This window comes from Osmerus eperlanus, chromosome 14 (genome assembly GCF_963692335.1).
Source record: "Osmerus eperlanus chromosome 14, fOsmEpe2.1, whole genome shotgun sequence".
Classification (NCBI taxonomy): domain Eukaryota; kingdom Metazoa; phylum Chordata; class Actinopteri; order Osmeriformes; family Osmeridae; genus Osmerus; species Osmerus eperlanus.
Window position 1 is genome coordinate 8,821,844 of NC_085031.1, and position 26,649 is coordinate 8,848,492.

Consider the following 26,649-nt stretch of genomic DNA (forward strand, 5'->3'; position numbering starts at 1 on the left):
ACATTGAAGGAAGCAAACGCATTTCATATAAGAAAGAGTGAGCCATTTTTGATGGCATGATAAATTAATTATTTACTCCAGAAATTGATTGTTGAGTAGGTTATTGGTTTGTGGATTGATTCGTTTTATTGGGTGTATTGAATGCGGAAAAGAACCATCTCCAAATGATTCTCATTGTTGCTTGGTGGACTGAAGAATAATTCTCTGTAGACCTTTTTGCATTTGAAATAGTAGCCTAGTACTCAAGGGAGCGCTGCTGTGTGTTAAGGCCTTATTCTGCTATCTGTTTTACTGCATTGACAGCCCCTGCCTAGCGAACCACATAGGTAGTCTTTGGAGGAGAAGAATGCCTTATGTTAACGTCTACCGTTGTTTTCTTGATTAAAAACATCTCACCCGAAGACCCCCCCCTCCCCTCTCTCTCTTTCACAAACGCTCTCCTCTTCGCCCCGCGCGCCTTCACCGTGCACTGCATGCATGCCTACTGTATTCTGCTGCAGTGGCGCGCGTGACGTCAATGAAATCTGGAGCGGTTCCTTGACTTGGGCGAAAAATGGGGAGAAAATTACGAGGTGAGGAGCGTCTTTTTAAGATACATTAGGGGTATTTTAGGGACGATGGCAGTGCGTGGCTGTGTGTGTTCATTTATAGGTATCTAAAAACATTTGGGTAATCGTAATGGGCGATGGCTGGAAATAATGTCAAATCGTATCCAGCACACAACTGACCGCCTGCCCGCTGAAATTCAGGGCATGCGATCCCATGCCAGGCAATCTGCTACACATGTCATTAACACTAGGATGCAACGCGTCGCCATCCGTAACTATATGATTTATTCTGCAAGCGGCAATTAGCTATCTTAAATAATGCTTTCGCTCCTTCTGTTCAAAGTGATGGCAGCCGCATGAGGTGTTGGGCTATGCCGCTTGTCCTGACACTGAAATACGAATAAGCTAAAGCTATAGTCTACATTCTGTACGCAGGAAGTAATCCATAACAAATCAATTGACAAATTAGTTATCAATCGGTAGTATTGGTTTTAAAGAAAAGGATAGTGAATGCATAATACCATTGGCCTAATACGTCTCAATGACACAGTGGGTTGGTGTCAGAGAATGTCATAATGAGATCTTACCATGATATCATCTAGCACCATTTAGCTGGTTGTCTAATTTACGTGTTTTGACAATACACGGCTATATCCAATATCGAGTCAATGCGTGCATGCATCTTAAATTGCAATGCAAATTGTATCATAGCATAGTCATTTAACACAGTGTTAGATTGCTTATTTAGTACATTTCTGCATCCTGTCCTTGGCAGAGCAACATTATGTGCCATCTTCCTGAGTGTTCCTGGGCTGAAGGGTGTGAGGCTGCAGAGCGTTCATTACTTGGCAGTACGGTCTCAGCAGGGCCCCTTGAAACAAGAAGCCAACATATCCCGGCCTGTCCTGGGTCCTTGAGCAGCCTATAGCTCAGTGACAGATAGGCAGACAAACTCAGAAACTGCTGTGTGGGACTTCTGGAAGGCATCCTTGATGAACTGGAGTGCTGTCACGTTGAGTTGGGAAAGATGTGTTGCTGGTCAACAACGCTGAAGCGTGGGGAGGAAGAAAGGGGAGGGGATCTGGTCACAGTTTGTCATTGTTTGTGTTTTGAACGTGTACTAAAAAGTGTTCTAACCATAGAGGATTGAAAATAGTTATGCAGAAACAGTGTCACTGTCCCAGGTATCACAGGTATCACATGGTCTGGGGAGGGCGCTTCAGTAACATTTCTGTGTAGCTCACTGACTGTTCTAGAGACAGGATCACCCCGTGGGATCGGGAAACTTCAGTTTAGAACTTATCGTGAGGTTATTCTGATGCAACTGTCCAGGAATACTTGAATATTAATAGATAATATCAGCCTGTTTCTCAGCCTCACAATAGTGTTGTATTTAAATTCTAAAATTTAAATTTGAGTGAGTTTGCATTAGCTAGTTCATTGTACATTGTGTCATCTGTTAAGTGCTTTTGAAAGTTTGCTCTAATGGATAGAATTGTCTGACACAATTCTGTCACACAACTACACACACACACAGTTTGAGGGTCTGAGAGACAACAGAGGTGCAATATATCACAGAGGCCATTTTCTGCTCCGTTTCCCAGGGATGCCCTACAATAGTCAGCTATGTCTCTGAGCCTTCCTATTGGCTGAGTGCAAAGTCTTATGTACACAAGGATATGGGCTGTGAGGGGAGAAGGCTGGGAAAAGGTTTACCGCTCAATCTCTGCCTCTGAATAGCATATGACAGCTTTACAATAAAAGTCCCCTTTCCTGTTATTAGATAATGTAGTAAAGGTCTTGGGAGATTCAACTGTGCCCTGAGGTCAGAATGCTATCTAATCAGTCAGCACAACTTGAAAGAAAAACTGGAAAATGGAAGTATCCTGAATGGGCTATCTGACGGTAATGGTAGCATTACTGTATGTGATAATGTGGGTTTATATAATACATTCAGGGCATACGTATCACACAGGCTTAGTAGCTCCTCTACTGACACAAACGTCAACACATTCCTTATACTGAATGTCCATGCTATGAAAAACACTGTCACATCTGTCACATGAGCAGACATCTTTGAAATGGCAATAGATGGAGGTTTAACTGTGATTGGGTGTCAGGCAGATATCTGTGTGAGTCTGTGCGGTTTTTGAGTCCAGACCGTGAGTGTTCCTTCGAGTCGAGATATTCCATGGATTGTCAGCATGGGATGATTATCCAAGGATAATGGTGGATAATTGCTTCTTTTTAACGGCCTTTCCTGGATCAATAGGAGAAACTGGAGGAGGGAAGGAGGTGTCTATTGGCTGCACACCCTCCTGCTCCATCCCTTGTGACAGAGAATACATTCCATCTCCCCCTGTGGGACAATCACTGGATGTTCACTGGCTGGGCCAGTTGCAGTGTCACCCTTGTTGCCATGTGACCCTTACCACAATAGTGCTATTGACCTAATTCTGTATTGTGATATCACTGTATCCTCGACCAGTGCTTTTATGTAGATCTACAATCCTAGGTACAGACAATGTCTGCAGTACGTATACCTCAACTCTCTGACGTTCTTCCTTCCATCTTCTCTTTTCACCTTCTTGGTTTGTACACTGACCTGATAGATTCCTTCAGGCATACAGTATATAGTAGTGAACACTTTTGGTTGGAGATGGAATACACGGACAAAGCTAGTCCCTACAATGGTGAAAACATGTTAGACTGGCCCATGGGGTTAAGGCAGGTTTGCGTAAGTGAGTTGTACTTCGGTCTGAGGCGAGGCCTTGCCCTTTGCTGTTAGGTGGGGTGCCTTGGGCAGTGTTACTGGCCCGTCACTGAAAATCTCTGGCTTTCACAGAACTAACACATTTTGACATGCTAAAGCCTTAGCCTGGCGGGTCCAGGCGAATTTCAGCTAAACAGTTTTTAAGATGGGACTGAAGCCTTTACAACCAGTCAGTGGAGCTTACAGGAAAACGACAGTGAAGCGCAAAAGAACAACTAATGGTTCTTGTGTTGACATACAGTATATCTCATCTTTCCTTCCTGTATCCACATCAGAGGTGGGCTTGAGAGGCAGTGCTGGCACAGAGTTGGCATGGAGCCATTAAGCGTAGTCAAACGTCTGCTCTTGTGGTGCACCTTGGGCACAGTCTTGGCACCTTGAGTGGCAAGCAGTCACCTGACGACCTGAAGCCTAGCACAACACCTCCATGGAACCACTGCAGCGGAGAACAACAATGGTAGTATAAGTCGCACCCCACCTCCCTCTTGTTTCTCTATCTGTCGCTCGCTCCCGTTTTCTTTTCTGTTTAACAGCCTGAAGGGATATGGGAATACAGAGCTGCTCCGTCTGTCTGTCTAACTCACTGCTCGTGTGCCTGTGGTGCTTTGATGAATTTTAATCGTGGGAGAAGGTGCCTTGCCTATGGACCTGAACACTGAAAAAACGTAATGCCTGACTTTATCTTAGGGGACTGGCACAGATAAGACTTGTCTCCAAAAGACAAACCCATCACTGACCCAGAGGAAGACAGACAGGATTAGTTTCAGAAGTTGTGGGTTGATGCCAGCCCCATATTGATGGACAACAGCAGACTATTCCTCTGTTTGGTTCTTCCAACAGCAGATCTACTCTGCTTCTAGAAAGGGGGTTTAGCAGCAGGGCCCAGTGTTGACTCCCTCCCTCAGGGTCCTCTGGGACCTCATTAGACCTCGCTAGCTTCTCTCAGGAACGTAGCGCATGTTCTGAAAGGATGGTTAGCCGTGCCACACTGGGACGCTCTGTTAACCACGACAAAAAAGGTGAAGTTGAAGGAAAGAAGGAGAGGGGGGGATCAAGCCAGTTCAGTTGGTGGTGAAACTGACCCAGAGGAAAAGATCCTGATCGGGCTAGAGAACACAGCTTAAGATCTACATCTGAGGTGAATTTTCAATATAGAACTTGTTTGACTTTTTAGTTTTTGTCCATTGAACCTCGCAATCATGTTTTAATAAATCATGCTTTAAGCACTGTCCCTCCCTCCTCATTTGCCTTCTTTAAGGCATCATACCCCAGAGAGATCAGCTGGGACAGACCCCCTGCCCCCACCCCCTGGCCTGTTTCTCTGATGTTGTCTGTTATTACCTCAACATATCATTCTCTCTGGCTCTTCAACACCTGCGCCCCTCCCCCGACACTAGCCTACCTAGCAACCTCCATCTATCTTTCTATCTCCATCTTATTTATTTTTTATCTTTCTGTGTCTCCCTCTTTCTTTCTAGTTTCCCACCTTTCTCTCTCCCCAAATCATCTCTTTACCTCTACACAGTCTCTTTCTCTCTCTCTTTGCAAACTTTCGCCCTGTGACTTCCTGTCAGCGCAGTGGTCCATTCCTACACGACAGCAAGGGATTCTGGGAACTTGTGTGCCACCCCAAAGACTGCCACCATTTTTAGACCTTGCTACATCCCCACGGGTGAGACCTTTCCCCAGCTCTCTCCTTGTCTGCAGGAGTAGGCAGGGTCTGATAGATAATGTGCACAGTAACCGTCGTTCCTTTGTGTTGCTGCTCAGAGCCGTGTAACGACCCCGAAACATTTTATTGGTCTGTTTCATCTGCCTACTCATGGTGCAATCAACCTGGTGATAATCATGTCCTCTTTCTTCATTTGACAACAATATAAGGACCTGGCAGGACACCAGGGTGTTAGACCATTACAGCCTGCCAACGAAGGGTCTTTAAACGTTATCTCCAGTTAAAGGTCCCCATCGTTTTAAAAGACATCTCACAGACCCACTTTTCGGCACAATAGGGTCATACAAGTAAGGGAACAAAAACGGCTTCAATTAAGAGTCGAGACAAATGCAGCCTCCCAGCCAGGTTCTATAGATCTGCTTCTGCTCCTGTTCTGCTCAGACAGAAGGATGACAGGTTTGAGCTTCAGCCATGTGCCTCCTTTTCCATGTCTCCTTTCACAGGCAATTCTTCCTCAAGATGAAGTAAATGGCGCATGTTGTCAGTCTGAAAGAGTATTTGATAAATCCATCCAAAAGGTTATGCAACCAAGCCTAAAGCTTATAACCTGGTGGGATACGAGCTAGTGGTGAAAACGGTAGCATGCAGTATGGTAGTATGGTAGAGCAGAGTATAGTAAAGAGGGGTAGTATCTAAGTGTTTACACAGGACTGAAGTTGACTGCTAGTTGACTGGACGTCCCTGAGGCTTCATTAGAGAGCAGCCCACATGGTCCAGGAGGCACTCTGCATGGAAGGACGCTGCGCTAGAAATGGTCTGTGGCAGCCATCGTTGCTTTCACTTTAATGCGCAGTTCAGAGGTCAAGCGTGTACCGCAGAAGCCATTTCGATGTTGCTGGCTTTATTGTTCTGATCTGCTGTTTGTGGTTGACTAACTTTAGTAACTATAAACCTTTTTCAGTATTTTTAGGAATTGTAAGTATTGATGTAATTTTGGGTGAGTGTGTAACAAAACACACACACACACACACTTGTGTTGAGAGATCAACATCAGTCCACAGGGTCAGCTGCATTCCGAAGGCAGGGTGTAACACGTGGCCGGCAAGATGCCTCACTTCCTTCCTGCCAGACAATTAAATCACTCCTTCTAGAGTGAATGTCAAACGTGCACTGTACATGATGTCATCCTACAGCTGCAGACAGAGACCTGATCCTGTTACATAACAAGCTTGCTAGCGGTGTCTCCCTGATGCTAACCCCTTGAGACTGGTATTAAGAGTCTAGGACTGTGTCTGGTGAGGGCAGTGTTGGAGCTGGATGCAGAGAGAGGATCCTATGTCTGTGCCAGCCTGTTACTTCCCATCTGGCCTGAGCCAGGCTGGGTCATTAATAGATAGTTGTAGATAGTCTGGGGGGGGAGGGGCTTAGTGTCAGGAAGACATCTGTGGAACAGGTTTATGAATGGAGGGATGAAAGGATAGTGGGATGGAGGGAGAGATGATTTAATGGAGGGAGGGATGGAGGGCTAGATGGATGGAGGGAGAGATGGATGGATGGAACTCTGTCTATAGCCTTTTCTAGAAAAGAGTTGTGCAGCATGTCGCTGTAGCGGCAGCAGCAGGCCTGTGTTGTGGAAGCCGAGGAACTGACACGTCTATTTCTGGAAGCGTGCAAATTTGTTAAGGAACCGTGTTGACGTTTTCAGCATTTTCTATCAGTAATTTCTGCTTGAGAAATAAATTGTGAACTAGACCGGAGCAATAACGTATACATTCTTGTTTCTCTCTCCTCAAGGGCCACATTTAAGGACAGCACATAAGAGGCAGCGCTGAAGGCAAGGAACCTGTGAGGACTTTGAATGTGCCCGCGGGCCAGTGTGTGTCCCAGTCCAATCATGCATGGTGTTGTGAGTGTACAGAGGTCTCCCAGCACACAAAGCCCCCCCGTCGCTCCTCTCCTCTTCGTCTAACTCCACCCCCATCTCTCCTCCACTCATCCCTCCGTCAGATCAGCCATGGGACGATCTCTCCGCATCCTGGCCGGTGCGCCAGAGGACCGTCTCTGCCTCCCCGCCGCTTGAGCCCCCCCCCCCCCCCCCCTCTCTCCCTGCCTCACTTCCTCCCCAGCGTCTCTGTGGGCGCGGCATGGCCTCTCTGGACCTGCCCTACCGCTGTCCTCGCTGCGGAGAGCACAAGCGCTTCCGGAGCCTGTCGTCCCTGCGCGCCCACCTGGAGTACAACCACACCTACGAGACCCTGTACGTCCTGTCCAAGTCCAACAGCGTGTGCGACGCCGCGGCGCTCCTCCCCCTCGTGGCCGAAGGGGCCCTCCTCGCCCCCACCAACAACAACGACCCTTTCCAGCCCCTCCGACCCTCCTTCAAAGAACGACGGTTCCCGTGCCGCGAGCTACCCTGCCCTGACGACCTGGGTCTGACCCCCGCCAACTCCAACACTGCTGCACGTTACCTGCCCAATGTAGAGTTTCCCCTGGGGGAGATCTTCATGAAGACGGCCATGACCTCTGCGGATCCCGGTCCCCACGGCAACCCTGGCAATGCGGTGGCGGTGGCAGCAAACGTGGCGGCGAGCGCGGTGGAGGCGGCCTATGAGGAGGGACTGGCCAGGCTAAAGGCTCGGGCCTTCGAACGTCTAGAGCTGGACGAGAGACTAGAGAAACTATCTGAAGAGGTACAGGTCATTCTGAGGCTGACCGTCAAAAGGAAACTTAAAATACTTTGTATTTCAAGTTGTCCTCATCGCATCTTCTTTCTTTACAGAATAAAATAATTTCAAACATAAAAACGTGCTGAATCCTGGTGATGAACCCTCCTTCTGAATCCTCCGTTGGCAGGTGGAGCAGAAGATCGCTGCGCGCGTGGGCCGCCTGCAGGCGGAGCTGGAGAGGAAGAGCTCGGAGCTGGAGCGGGCCAAGCTGGAGAGCGAGCGGCTGGGCCAGGAGAAGCAGCAGCTGGAGGACAAGGCCTCGGAGCTCTCCAGACAGGTGGACGTCTCCGTGGAGATGCTGGCCAACCTCAAGCAGGACCTGGTCACCAAGGAGGACGAGCTCACTCACAAACAACAGTGAGTGGGGGATGTTGGCGTCTTTTCGTCTTTTTTTCTTCTTTTTTTTGTGTTCGACTTGAGATACGAGTCTCACTGTGACTTATTGTTGTTGATTATCATAGACTGCTGTGTTTGTGTGAGTGTGTGTGTGTAAATTCTGGTAGACAGCTGATTATGTTCCTGCTGTCCCTTGGGGCCTTACAGCTGTGTTAGTGTTAACAACGCCTGACTGAGCCCTGGGTGGGAAAACAGTGTTGTCACCTAGACCTATGCTGTACAGCAGGACAACACACACTAATTCACCCTGGTTAGCTTCTATTTTTCTCTCTCTCTCTCTCTCTCTCTCTCTCTCTCTCTCTCTCTCTCTCTCTCTCTCTCTCTCTCTCTCTCTCTCTCTCTCTCTCTCTCTCTCTCTCTCTCTCTCTCTCTCTTTCTCTGTCTCTCTCTCTGTCTCTCTCTCTCTCTCTGTCTGTCTGTCTGTCTGTCTGTCTTTCTACCTCTCTTGTCTCTGTTGATAGTGTGATTGTCAGTGGTAGTCCACCCAGAAAAAAACTGTGAGCTGCTCCTGTCTACTTGTGTGTCTATGTCTCTGTAAGCCTGGGGGGATGCAGTAGCTCAGCAAAAGGGGAAGTCTGGATCTGGTCTGCTGGTCTGGGCCTAGGTGCTACTGCAAGGCGTAGTCAGGCAGAATTTTACCAAGCAGGCTCAGCTTGTGGTTCTCGTGAGAGGACTAGCTGGCAGCAGAACAGTGAGCTCTGTCTGAATTTGGAATGAAAGCTGTGCTCAGAGAAGGAAAAACCGCATCACTGCCTGTGAATGTTGAGCCTGGGCCTTCATGAGTCAGCAATACTGGTCCACGGGACCGCCCAGAAAAATGTCACTTTTTTGTATTGAGTGTTTCACCACACCCAGGCCTCAATCCCCAGGCTTGATTTATACCTCTTCCCTGCCGAGTTGAAGGCTAAGTTGGCCTAGCAGGAGGAGAAATCCTCTTGTGATGACATAAAAAGACAACGCACAAAGCAGACACAATTCCACATCATATTTTGCCTCATGTCTTTTCTAACACAGTAGAGCAGAGGAGGGGGGAGTGGTCTCCTTATCTCCTTCTGTCACCTCTGCCGCTGCCGTGGAAACAAGATTGTACGACTCAAAAAGCATCCCACAATGCAAAGCGTAGTTGTCAGCAGAGAGAGAAAGAGAGAGGGAGAGAGAAAGAGAGGGAGAAAGAGGCCGGGGTGGGGGGGGCGTCTCACCTCATTAACAGCTGTGTCTTAGAGAGAGAAGTAGGGGGAATCAGCGCACGGCATTAGCATCATGTGGAGGTTAGTGCAGGCGTTTGCATCGCATAGAAAAAACTAACAAAACAAAGAGAAGATTAGAGAAAGAAAAAACGTCCGTCCAACTCCATTCTGTGGTAAATGCATCTGGTCAAATGCTCTTATACAAAATCAATAAGACGCTGCCACATGTATTGTTGCTCGTCAGCTATCATGGGTTCATATTAAGATAAGTCTTGGATAATATTGAAATGGAATGTTCTGGATATGAGGGCAATACAGATCATCCCCATTTTCAAGTTCTTTGAAACCTCACAAGAATATTAAACATACATTAACTGCATGCAATATGAACTTACAAGTGTGTTGTCCAGCCTGTATGATATTATATGTAGAATTCCTGAGTTCTCATTATGTACGCTGGCCTGTAGCAGGAGAGAACCAGGAGAGGGGGGGTTGGCGATGAACATCGGCCCACAGTCAGAGTGCGATTTATGGGTATAGGGCCGTCCGTCTTCCCCTTAGACAGCTGGGACCGAGGGCGGTGATTTGTGGGTCCTTGAAACTAGAAGTGCTTTGAGGAGAATGAGAGAGGAGGCACAGGGACAGCCCTGTGTCTTCTCAGACATGCCCCGCCCCTTCCTTTGTTGTGTGGATATAGATGGGTCAACAGGACCCAGCTCTGCAAGGAGAGAGAGAAAGACAAAGAGATAGACAGAGACACTAGAAGTGACAGAGATAGAGGAAGACCGAGACAGAGAGACGTGAAGAACAGAGAGAGAGACCAGAAGGAGAGAGAAAGAGATTGATACAGACAGACTGACAAGAAGGAGACAGGAAGCGTGTGAGAGAGAAAAAATTGAAAGAGAGAGAGACCAGAAGGAGACATGAGTGAGCGAGGCACATTAGGGTCCTGAGGTAATTGATCAGAGCTCCGTCCTGGATTAGCTCTGTGTTGGGAAGCAAGTCACGCTCTCCTGGAAGGGAGGGTTTGGAATACAGGGTCGATGCTAGCATCAGTATGGTGAGGGTGTACCGTTAACACTATAGCCTCTCCACACTGTGTCACTGCACGGCAGTATGAAATCACCTCAAGTATACCTCTCTCTCGGTCTCTCTCTCACACACACTCTCTGTCCAGGTGATGGCTAACTCCCACATGAGCCACTGTCACTGTCAGTTGTTGAGACGAACAAAGTGACTATTTACAGCAGCTCGATGTACCTCACACATCCTTTTTGGGGGGATAAATTATTTCAAACCATGAATATGAATGCAGAATAACATTGCATTAATGACCAGTCATCAATGACAAAACTGAAAGGAGGCTGACCAGCGGTTGTGATTACCATTTAAATAGAGCACTTTAGGAGGTCATTACTTATTCATTGTGTCTGTTGTGTCCAGAAACCCTTGGATGGGCCAGCCTGTCTGTCTTGGCCTACAGTACATCAGATTCAGGATAGCATTGCCTTCTCCCAACCTTCTGTCATGTAAATGACCACAGATCCCCGTGGTGGCTCTGCATCCACGTCTGTTTTATCTTTGCATCGAGAATTGCTGCTGCTTAGTTGATGAATTTGCGGGCCGCCTTCACTTTTGTCTGTCTGAGCTTTGTTCTTTTTCACCCATCGCTTCTTCCCCTGTCCGTCTCTCCAGAGACGGTGCTGTTCTTCTGTGGAACACCACACTATTATATCGCCTGCTGGAATCAGTGTTCTGATGTCTGTTCCATGGGAGATCTACTGTGTCTGGTATTGTACTAGTATTGAGTTGTCCCTGTTTGCATTTCCCTACGGAAACACCACTGTTAGGCAGACAGACTCTGACATATGCTATTCAGCTTGGCCTCTTTGTATTACTTAGGTAAGAGAGAGAGCGCATCATTGTGGCAGAGAGAAAGAGAATGAGACACAAAAGAGAGAGAAGGAGCTGGAGATGACTAAAGAGACTTTTGACAGGTGGACTGGTAGCCCCTCCCTCTTTAAATAGCCCCTCCTCCTCCACCAACCCCTCCCACCTCCTCCATACACAAACTGCTACACACACACACTGTACAGATGATGTACACACACACTCTTGGGTTTAGACACCGGTCCCATTAGAAAGCTCCCCATTTCACATCTCCTCATCTGAAACTACAAAAGGTGTGTGTTTTTCCCAGACTGCACCAGGACTCCCGCCATGACGGCAGGTAGTCCTCAGATGTTTTGATTGACTTTTCATTCCTTCGGGGATAGTGTGTTGGTGCTGTGTGTGTGTGTTGACAGTATGTGTGTGTGTGTCAACAGTATGTGTGTGTGTGTGTTTCCTCTCCCTCCACCTCTCCCTGTGCGCACCCCCTCTCCCTCGCTGGTTCTCCTCTGCCCCCTCGTCTCCTCCTCTCCTTTCCTATTTCCCTCGGAATATTCCATTGTGTGTTCAGCGTGGGGGTTTCTGCTGCCCCTTCGTCTCTTTCTCAAACGCAGACGAGGCCTCCTCCTGGAGGGGGGGCAGGAGACCGTCGTCCCTCAGTCATCCACTACTTCCTGGAGGGCTCTTCCTCAACCAAATTACGGTTACTCTCCTTAAACCTTCAACTCGTATGTAAACAGCACGGAGGAGCCGCCGTCCTCCTTACTCACCGTTTCCCCTGGATGATGTCTCTCTCTGACTATGCTTGTGACATCCCATAATAGGTCAAAACAAAGAAGCAAAGCAGAATCAGGCTGGTGTCGTTTCAGCTCTGTACCGCTATTTCAGCTCTGCTGTGGTTAGAGATATGTACTGAATCAGATCTGCCCGAAAACGAGCTGTTACCGGTATTCCAGGCGACTGAACAAGCTCTTTCAGGCTCAGAGCGGTTTCTTCACATCACACAACTGTCTCAGCTATCACAGGTTTGATTATTTATTTACACGCTGTTTTAGATACTGTCAGCTTTAATTTCTGCACTTAAATCACATGCTTGTTCTAATCGGGGAATCATATTTTGGACGTCTTTGCCCCCCAAGACAGGAGCAATTCTTTTTTCCCTGATATCAAAGCATTTCAAGGCCTGTGTTCTTCCTGGCTGCCAGTGTCTGGCTGGATCTCAATAGTGTGAGATCCTTTCTTATCCCTCTCTTCCTCCTTCGTCTCGTCATTTGGTAGTTGCTAGAGTCTGGCAAGAGGAGGCTAGCTGAGAGTAATGAGATACAGGAAGGGAGAGACTGCTTCTGCCCCAGGCTCAACTGAAGGACATGTCCTGGGAATTATAGAATGCAGATCTACATAAACAAGTAAGAAAAGAAACAGAGGGAGATAAGGAAGGAAGGAAGGATGTAAGGAAGGAAGAAAGGGAGGGAGGTAGAGAGGAAAGAGGGGACATAACTTTAGGTGTAATTTCTGTTTGTGAAAGTGATCAGAATGCACGATTACGGAAATCGTAGACTGCTTTAATCACAAGACGTGTGTGAGTGTTGGTGTGTACGTGTGAGATTGTGTGCGTGAGTTTGTCTGTGTGTGATCATAAATTGCGAAAGAGTGAATATGTACCTCATACAAAGCCATAATGTCTCTAGTAATATCTTTAAGGCCAGTGTCTGCTCCCTGTTGGGCTTCCTAGACTCTATACATTGCACAGACCCCCGTGTCCAGTGGCACTCTTTGTTTTGTACTTGTATATGGGTGTCTATGCACATGTCATAGCGTGTGTGTGTCAATGCATAGCGAGTATGTGTGATTGTGTATATACACACGTGTGTACTTGTGTGTGTGTGTGTGAACCTGCCTCTTTGCTTCCCAGGGAGGTGGCCCAGATCGACCAGTTCCTGCAGGAGACGGCGGCGCGGGAGGCCAACGCCAAGGCGCGCCTGCAGCAGTTCATAGAGGAGCTGCTGGACCGTGCCGACCGCGCCGAGAAGCAGCTGCAGATCATCAGCAGCTGCGGGACCACGCCCAACGGCAGCCTGGGACGCTGCAGCCTCCAGGGGTCAAAGGGCAACGGGCGCCAGGTGAGGCAGGGGCGGAGCTCCACGCAGGGGGGGTGTGAGGGCGAAAGTTTGCGTTTTCTGCTCGTGTGGATCCTCTTTGTGTTTGGATATGTGCGTTTGCTTTGTCGCGGTCGTCATTTGTGAGGCGTCTGAACAGAACCAGGAGCCTCAGCCAGGACAGCTGCCTGAGTTTGGTCTCAGAGAACAGCACGTGGGCACAGATGACCTCACAGCTTCTCAGTGATGTCAAAGCAGGTTACCCCCCCTGCATTATGTATAGGTATCGATTATATTGAGCTCTTTAGAGGCAGTGTCTCACTGTGTGATAGACTTGGAGGCCCCAGACACGTCAGTTATGTAAACAGTGCCTCCCTCACAGAATAGCAACACTGTGAAACACATACTGCCAGCGGATTCAAACAATGCCGTCACTTGTAAATATGAGTCTTGTAACTGGTCACACTGTATTTTTATAACGATGAAAAATGCCTGATTTCTTTTCATCAGATGTATCTGTAGCCGGTACTTTCTCCTACTCCTGCCGCAGATGAAGCATTAGTGCTGTGGAGTTTCCATGGAGACCGGTGTCTGTGCTGGGTAGACTATGGCTGCATCCACCTTTGAGAGGGAAAGCAGCCATGGCCCTGTGACCTCTGATCTCTCTCATGGAGGAGGTCTTCAGTGTGTTAGAGCCCTTCTGTCCTCACTTCCCCAACTGGAATACACCGGAAAAATGGCTAGATGGTAAACTATGATGAAACTGGCAGTTAGTTACTGTCAGGAGGCTTTGTGTCACATACATTTCCATCCTGTTTTTATGTAAGGCTGTTTATTTGATCATTTTCGAATGCTGCTGAGCACAAAGTCTGTTAGTCATTCAAGGCTGTAGTACAGATTGTTTCGTTGCGTCACTGAGGACGGTGTTGTCATGGGGCTTGACGTTAACGCTGCTGTGGCCAGCCAAGTCCTGCCTGTTATATTTAGACTGTTTACTCCAGAGCCTCTCTGTGAACCTAATGGCAAGAGCTGCGCCTGGGGCTTCAGAGAGCAACTGGAGAACCAAGCACTTCACCACAGGCAGACAGACAGGCGAGCTGGTGCGTTAGCCAGTTGGCGTCATGTGTCTCTGGTCACAGGGCGGGCACTCTCACCCTTGACGTTGGCTCAAATCGAGTCTAACTTTCTCCTCTCATCTTAGCCCAGCGCTCCTCTCCTTCCCTCTCCTCTCCTCTCATTTCCTTTACTTTCCTTCCCTCTCCTTCCCTCTTCTCTCCTCTCCTTCCCTCTCATTTCCTTTCCTTCCCTCTCCTTCCCTCTTCTCTCCTTCCCTCTCCTCTCCTCTCATTTCCTTTCCTTCCCTATCCTTCCCTCTTCTCTCCTCTTATCGCCTCTCATTTCCTTTCCTTCCCTCTCCTCCCCCCTCTCTCCTCTCCTCTCCTCTAATTTCCTTTCCTTCCCTCTCCTTCCCTCTTCTCTCCTCTCATTTCCTTTCCTTCCCTCTTCTTCCCTCTTCTCTTCTCTTTTCTTCTCTCCTCTCCACTCCTTTCCTCGTTTCATTGGGAGACAAACAACAGGAAGGGAAAAAAGGGGATAGGGAAGTGTGCCAGACAGGCCCACGCCCAAAACCTTACCTCCACAATGCACACACACACACACACACACACACACACACACACACACACACACACACACACACACACAGCTGTAAGTTCCTTCTTTCTTGTGTTACAGTAATGTGGACATTACCAGTGTGTGTTCCTTTGGTTCAGTCAGGAGACTCAAGTAGTATTTTAGCATGAGATGACTGACTACAGCCATGTCGTCATCGGCTGGATGGTTCTGTTTCATGAAAACTCTCTGCCCGAGAGCTCAACTTGAGACTTCCTCTCGACATCAGCAGCAAGGAGCTTAGACATCCATCATTCCTCCAGACAGATCAAGCCAAGACATAACCACGGGTGAAGTCTGGCCTGGTGGAGGGAACAACCAAAACAATCTTAACGATGAAGCACCCCTCTGAGTCTCCCACCTGAACCAGCTCTGCCCATTTAGATGATACACTCCCCCCCCCCCCCCCAACTCCAGCCAATTAGCTGACATGTGTTCAGAGATTCTTCCCATCACAATTATTTCTCCAGCACTGACAGCCCCAAGGATGGTATCTTTTAGCTTTCTTTTTCACATAGATCTGTCGGTGTGTGAACAGTTCTCTCTCTCCCTTTCACTCTCTCTCCCTCTCTCTCACTCTCCCTCTCCCTCTCTCTCTCTCTCTCTCTCTCTCTCTCTCTCTCTCTCTCTCTCACTCTCACTCTCACTCTCACTCTCACTCTCACTCTCTCACTCTCTCTCTCTCGTTTTCTCCCTCTCCTCCTCCTGCCCCTGCCTCTCCTGCTTCTCCTCCTCTTTCTCCTTCTCCCCAGAGAAACTCCAGTAACTCAGGATCCACCAGAGGAATGTACCAGGTGTCAGAGCAACGATCATCTCCCAGCACAGGGTAAGGAAGTCTTCACAGCACACACAGGACGGGATAGTGGGCCTAGGGACTATTTCAGAACAGACTAAATGTGGTCCCCTTGCATCATTGTGGAAGCTAACAATAGGAACTTTTTAACTGGCATATGTGTGTATGTATTTAGCTGTTATTTAGCACTTTAATCAGTCTGTTTATAAATATTACTTTCTTTTTTCCTCCACAAGATGCTATTAATAGAATATGACTTATGAGAGGAATGAAGCTGGTTGCTGTGTTGGTGTTTGAACAGAATCTCATTAGTTTCTTTATTGATTTTGTCTGTATTTTTACACACCACAACCGGCTCCTTCTTGCATCAAAATGTCTCTGCCTTCTGTCGTCAGCTTAGTAGTGCATTATCCATCAGGAAACTGCCTAAACTTCCTGGTTTTACATGCAAATAATGATTTCCAGCCAATTAGCAAGCTCCCCCAATTGATTTTCCTACATTGATTCAACCTGTGGTCCTGTTGAGCTAAAGTCATCTCAGTCACAACAAGATGTCTCTGTGGCCCCATCAACTGTGTCACTGGACGGTCACTCAGGTCCCCAAGGTTACGCTCATCCCAGCAATATCATTAATCCAAACCAGGACACCATAGTCCCAGCACGCAATGATAGGGATTTCATAACATCAGCTGCAGACTGTAAACAAATGTGGTCATTTGTACAGTGATAATATGCAATGCTCTGATGATATCCAGTGTTGGGTAAGCCGTTACTGTAAATAACATTATGTCAAGGCTTGTTTGAAAGCTGCTGGAGGGTGTGCATACATGAAACCGTAGGCAGAGGAAGAGGGAGATGGAGGTAGAATGACAAACAGAAGATGTCCTACTTTTTCTCAGACTCCGATTATAAACTGCTCATTATATGTAAGTCTGGAGGAGGAAGGTTAAGTGTGCTCTAATGCTAACAGAACGACTGTTTCTCCATCTCTTTACCGTCTGCTGCTGAAAGGCTGCTCTTTCTAAGACAAAAGCTCCTTAACTGAAAAGCATGTTAATATTCCGTAGCATTCATAGGCTCATTGTGCTATTGTTTAGTTTGTTTTAAGACATTGCTTGTTAAAAGGACATCAGTGTTTGTTTTATGTTACTGGACAGGAGGAGGAACTCTTTGATTCGTAAAATGCAGTGTTTTTGCTACTTAAATGTTTTTAATGCCGACGGCCACTTTGCGGGAGTTCATTCATATTTATGTTCTCACCCAGCTTCTGTATCTAATAATATTACTGGGTTGAGAAGAAACCCCAGGCATCTGCAGTTCTAATATTAACAACGTTACTAAGATGCGTTATACTGCAGTCTCTGCATGACGGAACCTTGTCACGGAAACATCTTCCTCTAATGTAGACCCCTTCTTATCTCCACTTGGTCCATCACCCCTCCTCTCTCTGTCCCTCTCCCCTCCTCTCTCTGTCCCTCTCCCCTCCTCTCTCTGTCCCTCTCCCCTCCTCTCTCTGTCCCTCTCCCCTCCTCTCTCTGTCCCTCTCCCTTTCTATCTCCTGTTCTTTCTGTTATTACCCTTCTCTTCTCCCCCCCTCCTTCTCCTTTTCCCCCACATCTCTCATCTCTCTTCCCCCGGTCAGTGGGATGGGTCGGGTTCACTCCATGTCCCAGGGCTCGGGCGGGTATGACAGTGACAGTGTGGATGTGCACCCCATGGAGGAGTGCCCAGAGGCCCAGTACTACCACGTCCAGTGTCGGCTAGGTGAGGGCGGGGGCGCGGGGGCGTACGAGCGCCTCCCGGCGACCGGCGGGGGCTGCTCCCGGAGTTGGGGGCTCCGCAAGCAGGCCATCCAGAACTGGCAGCGCCGGCCCTACCGCAACAGCACGGAGGGAGAGGAAGGGGACGTGTCGGACGTGGGCTCCCGAACCACCGAGTCGGAGGCGGAGCTGTGGGAGCAGGAGAGGAGGGCCGTGGCAGAGGTGCAGCAGTCTTCAGCACACCACAGAGGAGGAGGGGGATACCGTTTGGGAGCAGGTAGGGGGGCTGGAGAACACGCATACCGAACACACACACACACACACACACCCGACATGACCCCGTACACATGCACACACACACACACACACCATTCATTACCAAACACACATGTTCAACGCATTCACACACACACAGCACACATTACCACACATTCAATTCCCGATGTGTCCAAGACTAGACCAGAACAAGGAGGACTGGAGTGCAGACAGCCTGTGCAGAACTAGGTCAGGGTGAATCACAGCAGATCTGGGGCTAGACTGACCAAAGAGCAGTCAGAGGCTTTGTCACTTCAACATGACTAATGAGCAGACTGCTCCAGAGTCTGACTCTAGGTCAGCCAAGAGGTAGCTGTCACGAAGGGGTGACGGATGGCCACACTGCAAAGACCAGGTCACTACTAAAGTGACACACTTGTGCTGTGTGTTGGGGTGTGCGTGTGTGTGCATGCGGGTGACTAACTCCAGATTATATTTGAACCCCCTCAGCTTTTGAATCATGGAGCCAATAATTCTAGATATTCTCAATATTCTAAACTAGTGCCAGTTTATCTTTTACACGCCCTTCTCTGCCAACTTCCATTCCCGACTGCCGTCCCACACGTTTTATTTCATTTTATTAACAAGCAGCTTCTTTAAATGGCTACATGGCTGGGAAGTTCGCTGAAGGGGGGAAATCTCAACAATCCTCGACACCAGGAACCAGCCTGCTTGGCCTTCCAGCGTATCGCAAGGCTGCAGTGTCAGTCATGTAACTTCACGCCCTGACGTCGTCCTCCATATTGGGCTCTCAGAGTGTGTGCGAGGTGAGAAGGAACACAGCAACATATCACACGGTTTCTTCAAGCACATATATCCCATTATGGCTGTGAGAGTGTTTGGTGGATCTCACGCGTGGGCGGTGCTTCTCTAACGGCCTGTTGCTGCTCCTTCCAAGGCCAGGATGACATGGATGACTCATCCCAGGCTGATGGAGTTGGAACAGTGTCAGGGATCCAGCCCAACAGCATAGACATCCAGACCATGTTTGAATGTAGGGATTTATCATGGTGACATGTTGAATGTTGGTGCCCTCATGTGGATTGAAACGGAATGGCACTTTAACATCCTGGATTAAAATCCAATCAATTTATACAGCCTGTTTTCACCAATGGCGCATAAGGATGCTATTTCTCCCCAGGGATAAGTGATAGTCTATTCTACTCTACTCTGTATGGAAACGAACAAGCATCGAAAACAAAGAAACTATCTTTCGAACTAAACGCCTTCTCTGTCCTGTCTGCAGGGCGGTCGGAGGGGGGCCACAACAAGCCATGCCACCACGAGAAGCCAGGCAGGGCCAACGAGGTGATCAGCCCCGAGGTGCTGAAGATGCGGGCGGCGTTGTTCTGCATCTTCACCTACCTGGACACCAAGACGCTGCTGAGGGCGGCTGAGGTGTGCCGGGACTGGAGGTTTGTGGCCCGCCATCCCGCCGTGTGGACCCGGGTGCTGCTGGAGAACGCCCGCATCTCTTCCAAGGTGGGCTCCGTCTGGGCGCACACACACACCCACACACGGGACATTTAGACATTTCATGAATTCATGGCAGGCGATTCTATCCTATGTGATGTGCAAAAAGTGCATCTGGAAAGATCAGCAGGAGATCAGATAGTTTGTAAGGAACACAGGAGCGTGGTGAGTGAGAATGACAGACGCTGTGTGTTTCTGTGTTAGTTCCTTTGCACCCTGTCTCAGTGGTGCACACAGACACACTCGCTCATCCTGCAGAACCTCAAGCCACGCCAGCGAGGCAAGAAAGAGACCAAGGAGGAGCACCTAAAGAGCACACGGTGAGACACACACACTCACACACACACTCACACACACACACACACAAACACACACTCTCAAACATGCAAATCTTTTCTCTCAGCAGACTGCATAGGGTTTCTATCCTGTTTGTGGTTCGTTCACACTCCATCTTTCTCTCCCTTTCTCCCTCTCTCTCCGCCCTTCTCTCTACCTCACCCTCTCTCTCTCTGCCCTTCTCTCTCTCTATCTGTCTCCTTCCTAGTGGATGTCTGGAGGAAGGTTTGGAGTCCCTACTGAAGGCCACAGGGAGCCACCTGCTCATCCTCAAGGTGTCACACTGTCCCAACCTGCTGACAGACCGCTCCCTGTGGCTGGCCAGCTGCTACTGCCGCGCCTTGCAGGCCGTCACCTACAGGTACCCACTGAATATACACTTTATATATATATATATATACTAATATTCTGTATATAATATATTAGTTATCTAATGTAATTTGAGACTCAGTACTGTGGTTGTGGTTATGCTGGAGGTGTAGCATATTGTTAGCAGTAGATTATTTGTATATGTATGTTAGGTATCTAACAAACTGAGTCAATACATGGGATGAATGTTCAGTGGGTTGTGGCAGATGCTTTACTGTAGTTATATAGTTCGGTTCAGTCCTCCGTGTTGTGTGAATGCGTTCCCTCAGGAGTGCCACAGACCCGGTGGGTCAGGAGGTGATCTGGGCTCTGGGAGCAGGCTGCAGGGACATCATCTCCCTCCAGGTGGCGCCACTGCACCCATGGTGAGAGACAGGCCTGGCCTTAACGTGGAGCTATCTGAGCCCTGAACAACTTCGTCTGGGGTTTAACACTGATCTTTACGTAACCTTCAGACTTTTGAAATGGAGGAAATATCTCAGTTGCGTTGTGAGGCTGCTGTCCAATCAGTGCCCATCTCTTGTTCTCAGCCAACAGCCGGCCCGCTTCAGCAACAGGTGCTTGCAGACCATTGGTCGATGCTGGCCACACCTCCGTGCCCTAGGAGTGGGCGGGGCTGGCTGTGGTGTACAGGGCCTGGCTTCATTGGGTATGTGTGCTTAGTCTGTTGTTACCATGGTGATGCATTCAGTATAGAACTCTGCCATGTGTTCACAGGACTGACAAGGAAACAAAATGCCCATTAAGGCAGATTTTGTGTGTGTACGTGCATGTCCTCCTCCCCAGCGAGGAACTGCATGCGTCTGCAGGTGCTGGAGTTGGACCATGTGAGCGAGGTGAACCAGGAAGTAGCAGCAGATGTGTGCAGGGAGGGTCTGAAGGGCCTGGAGATGCTGGTGCTCACCTCCACCCCCGTAACCCCCAAAGCTCTGCTTCACTTCAACAGTGAGTACACACCAGATACCCCTCAAGGATAGGGGAAGGTTGGCCGAGGGCTGAGGCAAAAAACTATAAACTGAATAATCCAGGGATGCAGTCCAGGTGTATTTATTTATAATGGAAACCAACTGCAAATATTCACAGTGATGGCCAGGCACAAATAAATGATGATAATTTTAGAACGTAATATTTGCAGAAAACAATATTTAGAAAGAAAACAATCTAATACTATACTGTAGATCCAAATGTAACTTGGGAAAACTAAGGATAAGTCCCTGCATAAGGCAATGGCCACAGAATGCTTACTTTAACAGTAAGTATACCCTACACAGTAAACTCTACAAATACACCCGCCACACTCTTCTTTAGTATAACTAGCATTGTATAGTATGTTTCTGTAGTTGCTGTTTGTTCAGGCCTAGCTCTGTCTCGCTTCTCTCCTCAGGTGTGTGTCGTAACCTGAAGTCCATCGTAGTGCAGATTGGGATCGAGGACTACTTCGAGGACCCCAACAGCCCCGAAGCCAGGAAGCTGTTTGACGAGATGGTGATCAAGCTGCAGGTGACCCTGTGTCTCTGACCTCATCCTATAAATTTAGATAGTTCCATCCTGTTTTTCCCTGACTAACAACCAGAGACATGATCCTCTCCCCAGTGTCTGTCAGGTGGGTGGGAGGGGTCTATACTTAGAACACAACCGGACAGGAGCCACATGACTCAGACCAGGAAGTTAACCGGCTTCTAGAGAGAATGAAAGAGAGAGAGATGAAGAGAAAGAGGGAGCGGTGCTATCCTAGGCCCCTTTGGTGTTTTCCGTTTGTTAGTCAGATTGTGGATGTTCCTGCTAAATGAGAGACGGTGTTGGAGGAGTGCACAGGGCTCTTAGATAAGTTCCCCACAGTGGAGGAACCGTGTGAGTAATCCTGCGGCTGTTTTGTAGTCTGCCGAGGAAACAGCAGGGCAAACATTTCATCACACTTAATGAGAGCGCTGTAGGAGGATCTGTTGTGTGAGTTATGAGTTATATGATTCCGAAGCTATTCCAAGCTCCACAATCATTCATTTTGTGTAGTGCTGTGGAATAGGACTCACACTCAATCGAATCAAGATTAATGGACTTACTTTTCTCTGACTAATAAGTGTAGCACTCTAATTCTTCTTTTTTGGTCCCTGCTATTTCCATTTTCTTTCTTTCTTTCTTTCCTTCTCTCTCTCTCTCTCTCTCTCTCTCTCTCTCTCTCTCTCTATCTCTCTCTCTCTCTCTCTCTCTCTCTTTGTCCTGTGAATTAGGCCTTGAAAAAAAGACCTGGCTTCTCCAAAATCCTCCACGTCAAAGCTGACAGCCTCTGCTAACACCCTCCACATGCCATGAGGGCGCAAAGGACACCGACCATTTTGAATCCAGTAACTCAAACAGACACAGTCATTTCAAAAGCCTCAATATGACTGACACACTGGCCATATACCACCATGCTGGACCAGGGGGATACAATTATCCAGCCAATGTTCAGTCAACATGCACTCTGAGACTAAGCACAGAAGCTTAGTCTGCACAAATAGCCACAACCTGAGCTGAATCAGTGAAGATCCCAGAAGATCTCAGAAGAAATAAACACTCTACTAGAATAAAAGGGACAAAGTTCTGACTAGCACAGTAACTGGGGACCCTGCCTGACACCTGTCAAATGAACAGAAACAGTAACAGTACAACTAGACATTCTGGCAGCCATTTTTTTCATTTTCTCATCACAAAGAGAGACGTAAGTTGGAGGATGACATCATAAGAGTAGGTTCTGGAAGATGAATTCACAAGTGAGCAGATTCTGCTGGATGATGTCACAAGTGAGCAGATTCTGCTGGATGATGTCATAAGAGAGCAGGCTCTAGGGGATGACTTCAAAAGGGTGCAGACTCTAGGGGAGGACAGCAGAAGGGAGAAGGTTCCGGAGGATGATAAGGGAGTACGCTCTATAGGATGTGTTTGTCTCAAAGTGGAAGATGTGTTTTGATGTTTGAAGAATTTGACCATGCCCAGAGCCAATAGCCAGAGACCCAGGTGTGTGTGTGTGTTTGTCTGTTTGTGTGTGTGTGTGTGGCACCTGGGGAGGTAGACATATTGCCCCCCAGATTGGTCAGTATTGAACTGTCTTTCCTGCCACCTCTGGAAATGACTGCTTCACGGTGCCTGCTGCCACTTTGGGAAGAACAACACTGCTTTCATCCATCATAAACAGAACTTTTACAACTCCAGACCTGTTAAAAAAAACGAACACAAACTGCTACTTACTACCTTTTAAGGAACCTGACAAAAAAAATTATCCCCCAGACCAGGGGTCGGCAACCCAAAATGTTGAAAGAGCCATATTGGACCAAAAAAACAAAAAACAAATCTGTCTGGAGCCGCAAAAAATTAAAAGCCTTATATATGCCTTATAATGAAGGCAACACATGCTGTAAGTGTCTATAGACCAATTATTTGTTTGTAAACATTCGGGATGCGCGCAATGTGGCTGCAGAAAACCGGGAAAGGATAGCCTTTATAATGGTTAGAGAAGTACACGGATTATACAAATAGTACGATTTAAAAAGACCAAAAAGGTCGAGAAGAACAGCCTTTAAGAGAAAAGTCGATTCCCCATTGATCTGTCACATCAGAATTTTGATTTGGGTTACGAAAGTCTTGAAATTTGAGTGAGAATGTCGCCCGGTAGACCGCATCTTATGCGGCAGCCATGTCTTCACGTCACAAAGTTCATAATTTTACAGTTTTAGTCAATTATACACCTTAAAAGTCAAGCAGGGAAGCTTTAAAGAGATATGTGAATTCTGCTTTTAGCCAGCTGGTCCGATTATTTTTGTGATTTGTGTAAAACTGGCAATCTGAGTGAGACTGCGTCCCCGTTACACTGTTTTGACGTTGTTAGCCTCAGTCAGACTCGGGTCGCTCACTGGCAGTGTGCACAATGTTGTATTTCACTCCATTCTCCACTATAAACGTCAGGGAGGACTGCCTTTTGTAGATACAAGCCTGCTGAAGATAGCCAGCATCTCAGATTTCTTTAACCAAGCCTGTTTCATTCATCATTTGCCTGAGAAAGCGACCTTCGTTAGCCAGGCTAGTTTTGCCCGAGCCAGCCTAGTTTTGCCCGTTCACTCCATTCTACAGTAAAAACGTCAGGGAGGACTACCTTTTGTAGATACGAGCCTGCTGAAGATAGCCAACATCTCGGATTTCTTTAACCGAGCCTGTTTCATTCGTCATTTGCCTGAGAAAGTGACCTCCGTTAGCCAGGCTAGTTTTGCCCTATCACTCGGTCAGGATATTTAAGGTATCGGGGGTCAAGTGACTTTTGTGCATGGACAAATGGAACGTAAATGTATTTGTTCAAAGGACAAGTGCCTCAAAAAGTTAATGTCAAGCTCTGAAATCCAGTGGCCAGAGATATATGATGACCTGATCCAAGTGTATACCTGGGAGAAGTCCGTCCTTTGCAGCCGACATGCGCAGTTGAGCATGCTTGACAGTGGTGTGACGTAGGGTGATAATTGGTCTATATTTACATTTACATTTAGTCATTTAGCAGACGTTCTTATCCAGAGCGACTTACAGTAAGTACAGGGACATTCCCCCGAGGCAAGTAGGATGAAGTGCCTTGCCCAAGGACACAACGTCATTTGGCACAGCCGGGAATCGAACTGGCAACCTTCTGATTACTAGCCCAACTCCCTAACCGCTCAGCCACCTGACTCCCCACTCTCTAGAGCCGCGGGTTGCCGACCCTTGCCCCAGACCCTCTCTATACTTTCATTCTTATAGTCACTGCATGGTGTGTGGTTGTTATGTAAACAGTGACCTAAAACCTCTCTGTCTGCGCCATTTCTCTCCCCTCCTCAAGGAAGATGAGCAGAGCACACAATCTACATCCTTCTATCCATAAACTCGGAGCTTTGTTATTATGTCTGTCGAAAAGCTACTGGCTTTGCAGTCTTTGGAGTCAACTTAGTTCTGACTTTGGTGTCTAAATTCCATTCAGGTTGTCCCCACATACCTTCATATTGCCTTCCTTCCAGGAACTGGTGCCATTTGTTGGCCTGCGTGTGTTTTTCTCATCCAACGTGCCATTAATGTTAAGGAGCCATGTAACATCAGAAAGATGTCTACTATCTTCTAAAAAGACAAACAATTGACTGAAACTGCAAGCAAATCACATTTGTCACAAGAAAAACTGTTGAAACCTGTGGAATACATGTGTTTTCCAGGTGTATAAAAATATGATGTGTTACAGCAGTATATATGTATACATACGGTATACATGTACAACAGTATAAATATATATATATACATGTATTCATTTCAGACTAACAGACTTGCACTACAACCACAACAGAGGGCTTTGTGTTCCTTTCCTCTGATGTCATCAAACAGCTAGCTCTCTTTGGCGCCATCTAGAGTGCTTTACTCCTGGGAACTCCTTCCAGCACCGTCCGTCCAAGTCAACATCTGTCAGATCATCTCGTTTTAACAGTTAAATGATCTTCCACAGAGGCCAGAGGTGCCTGTGTATGCTATGATAACATCAGGCAAAATGACTGTAATTCAGTATCCCTTATCTGTTCGAGTGACTGGATTACAGACACCAAATTAGAACTGGTCCCAGACACAGAGTAGACAGCGCACAGAGTTACATCGATGGTTGTAGGAATGTGATCGCCGGTTTTTCTCCTACTCGGTAGGTGACCCGTAGTCATTTTCTTTAGTAGATTCCATGGAGATTTGCAACTCATTCGCTCACCTGTGACTAAAGTTGTGGCCCTTCTCATCTGGTCCTTAGGACACTAATCCATTTCCCAAAAAGAGAAAATACATTTTATGTAAATGTTTGTGAAAAATGGCTTACCAAGCACCAACCCCCAAACCCGGTCCGATCTCAAATTAATTGTTTTTAAGTTACAGACAATCTTGTCTTCTGTAAGACTATAAAAACCCTGTATATAATGTTGTTTATAGTGTGGGTGGCAGGGACTTGGCGTGGGTGATTGCATTTGGTGTTCTATACATTAAGGTCATAGGAATGTGGATCTTCACGGTGAAAAGAGGTGAAGAAAGGTGCCTGCTGTTGTTGGTTCTGTACTGTTCTCTCTCGAAGGTCAAATGGTAGATCACCACAGAAAAAATATATGATGTATAATGGTAGTGTTGAAATTGCAGTTGTGTATTTTAAATCCTTTATATTTAATGGGCATCAGAGTCATATAGAGATGGAAATTATTTAATGAGAGGATGAATACAATTGAGCTATTTATTTATATAAAAAAGAGATGTCTATAATATTGGCATGTTTGTGTTCAAGCATAATTCAATCATCAGGTTGCCTTCTTAACCATTCTGCTAGCCTGGCTATAGAGCATTATTAGGTGTTTAAAACTTAAATTTGCTTGCAAAGGTTTATGCTGTTTTATTATTTTATTAAGTCTGTTGTTGCACTAGTGGAAAAAAATATAATCCATATTAATATTAGAGTGCTGTTTTTTTTAATATTCAGCTATTTGTCAGTATTTGGCATATTACAATGCACTTTTTTCTAGAGCGCTTTTAGGCGTCAGTTGTCGTTGGTTCAATAAAAAAAGTTAATCACACGTTTCTGTCAGTCAACGTGATGCTTCGGTTTCCATGGTTTCCTCCGTTGTGCCAAAAAAAAAAATATA

At 47.2% G+C, this 26,649-nt stretch overlaps 1 protein-coding gene across 1 annotated transcript; it reads left to right on the plus strand.

The window, feature by feature from the left end:
- Nucleotides 1-437: 437 nt before the first annotated feature.
- On the plus strand, nucleotides 438-23,272 carry fbxo41 (F-box protein 41). The gene is made up of 14 exons (XM_062477316.1): nucleotides 438-572; nucleotides 6,788-7,683; nucleotides 7,847-8,076; nucleotides 13,105-13,312; nucleotides 15,712-15,785; nucleotides 17,395-17,789; nucleotides 19,074-19,309; nucleotides 19,505-19,620; nucleotides 19,845-19,997; nucleotides 20,275-20,370; nucleotides 20,536-20,654; nucleotides 20,792-20,950; nucleotides 21,390-21,505; nucleotides 22,234-23,272. Exons 2-14 carry the CDS (start codon nucleotides 7,138-7,140, stop codon nucleotides 22,294-22,296), a joined length of 2,511 nt encoding a protein of 836 aa, XP_062333300.1. The 5' UTR covers nucleotides 438-572; nucleotides 6,788-7,137; the 3' UTR covers nucleotides 22,297-23,272.
- The last annotated feature ends 3,377 nt before the right edge of the window (nucleotides 23,273-26,649 follow it).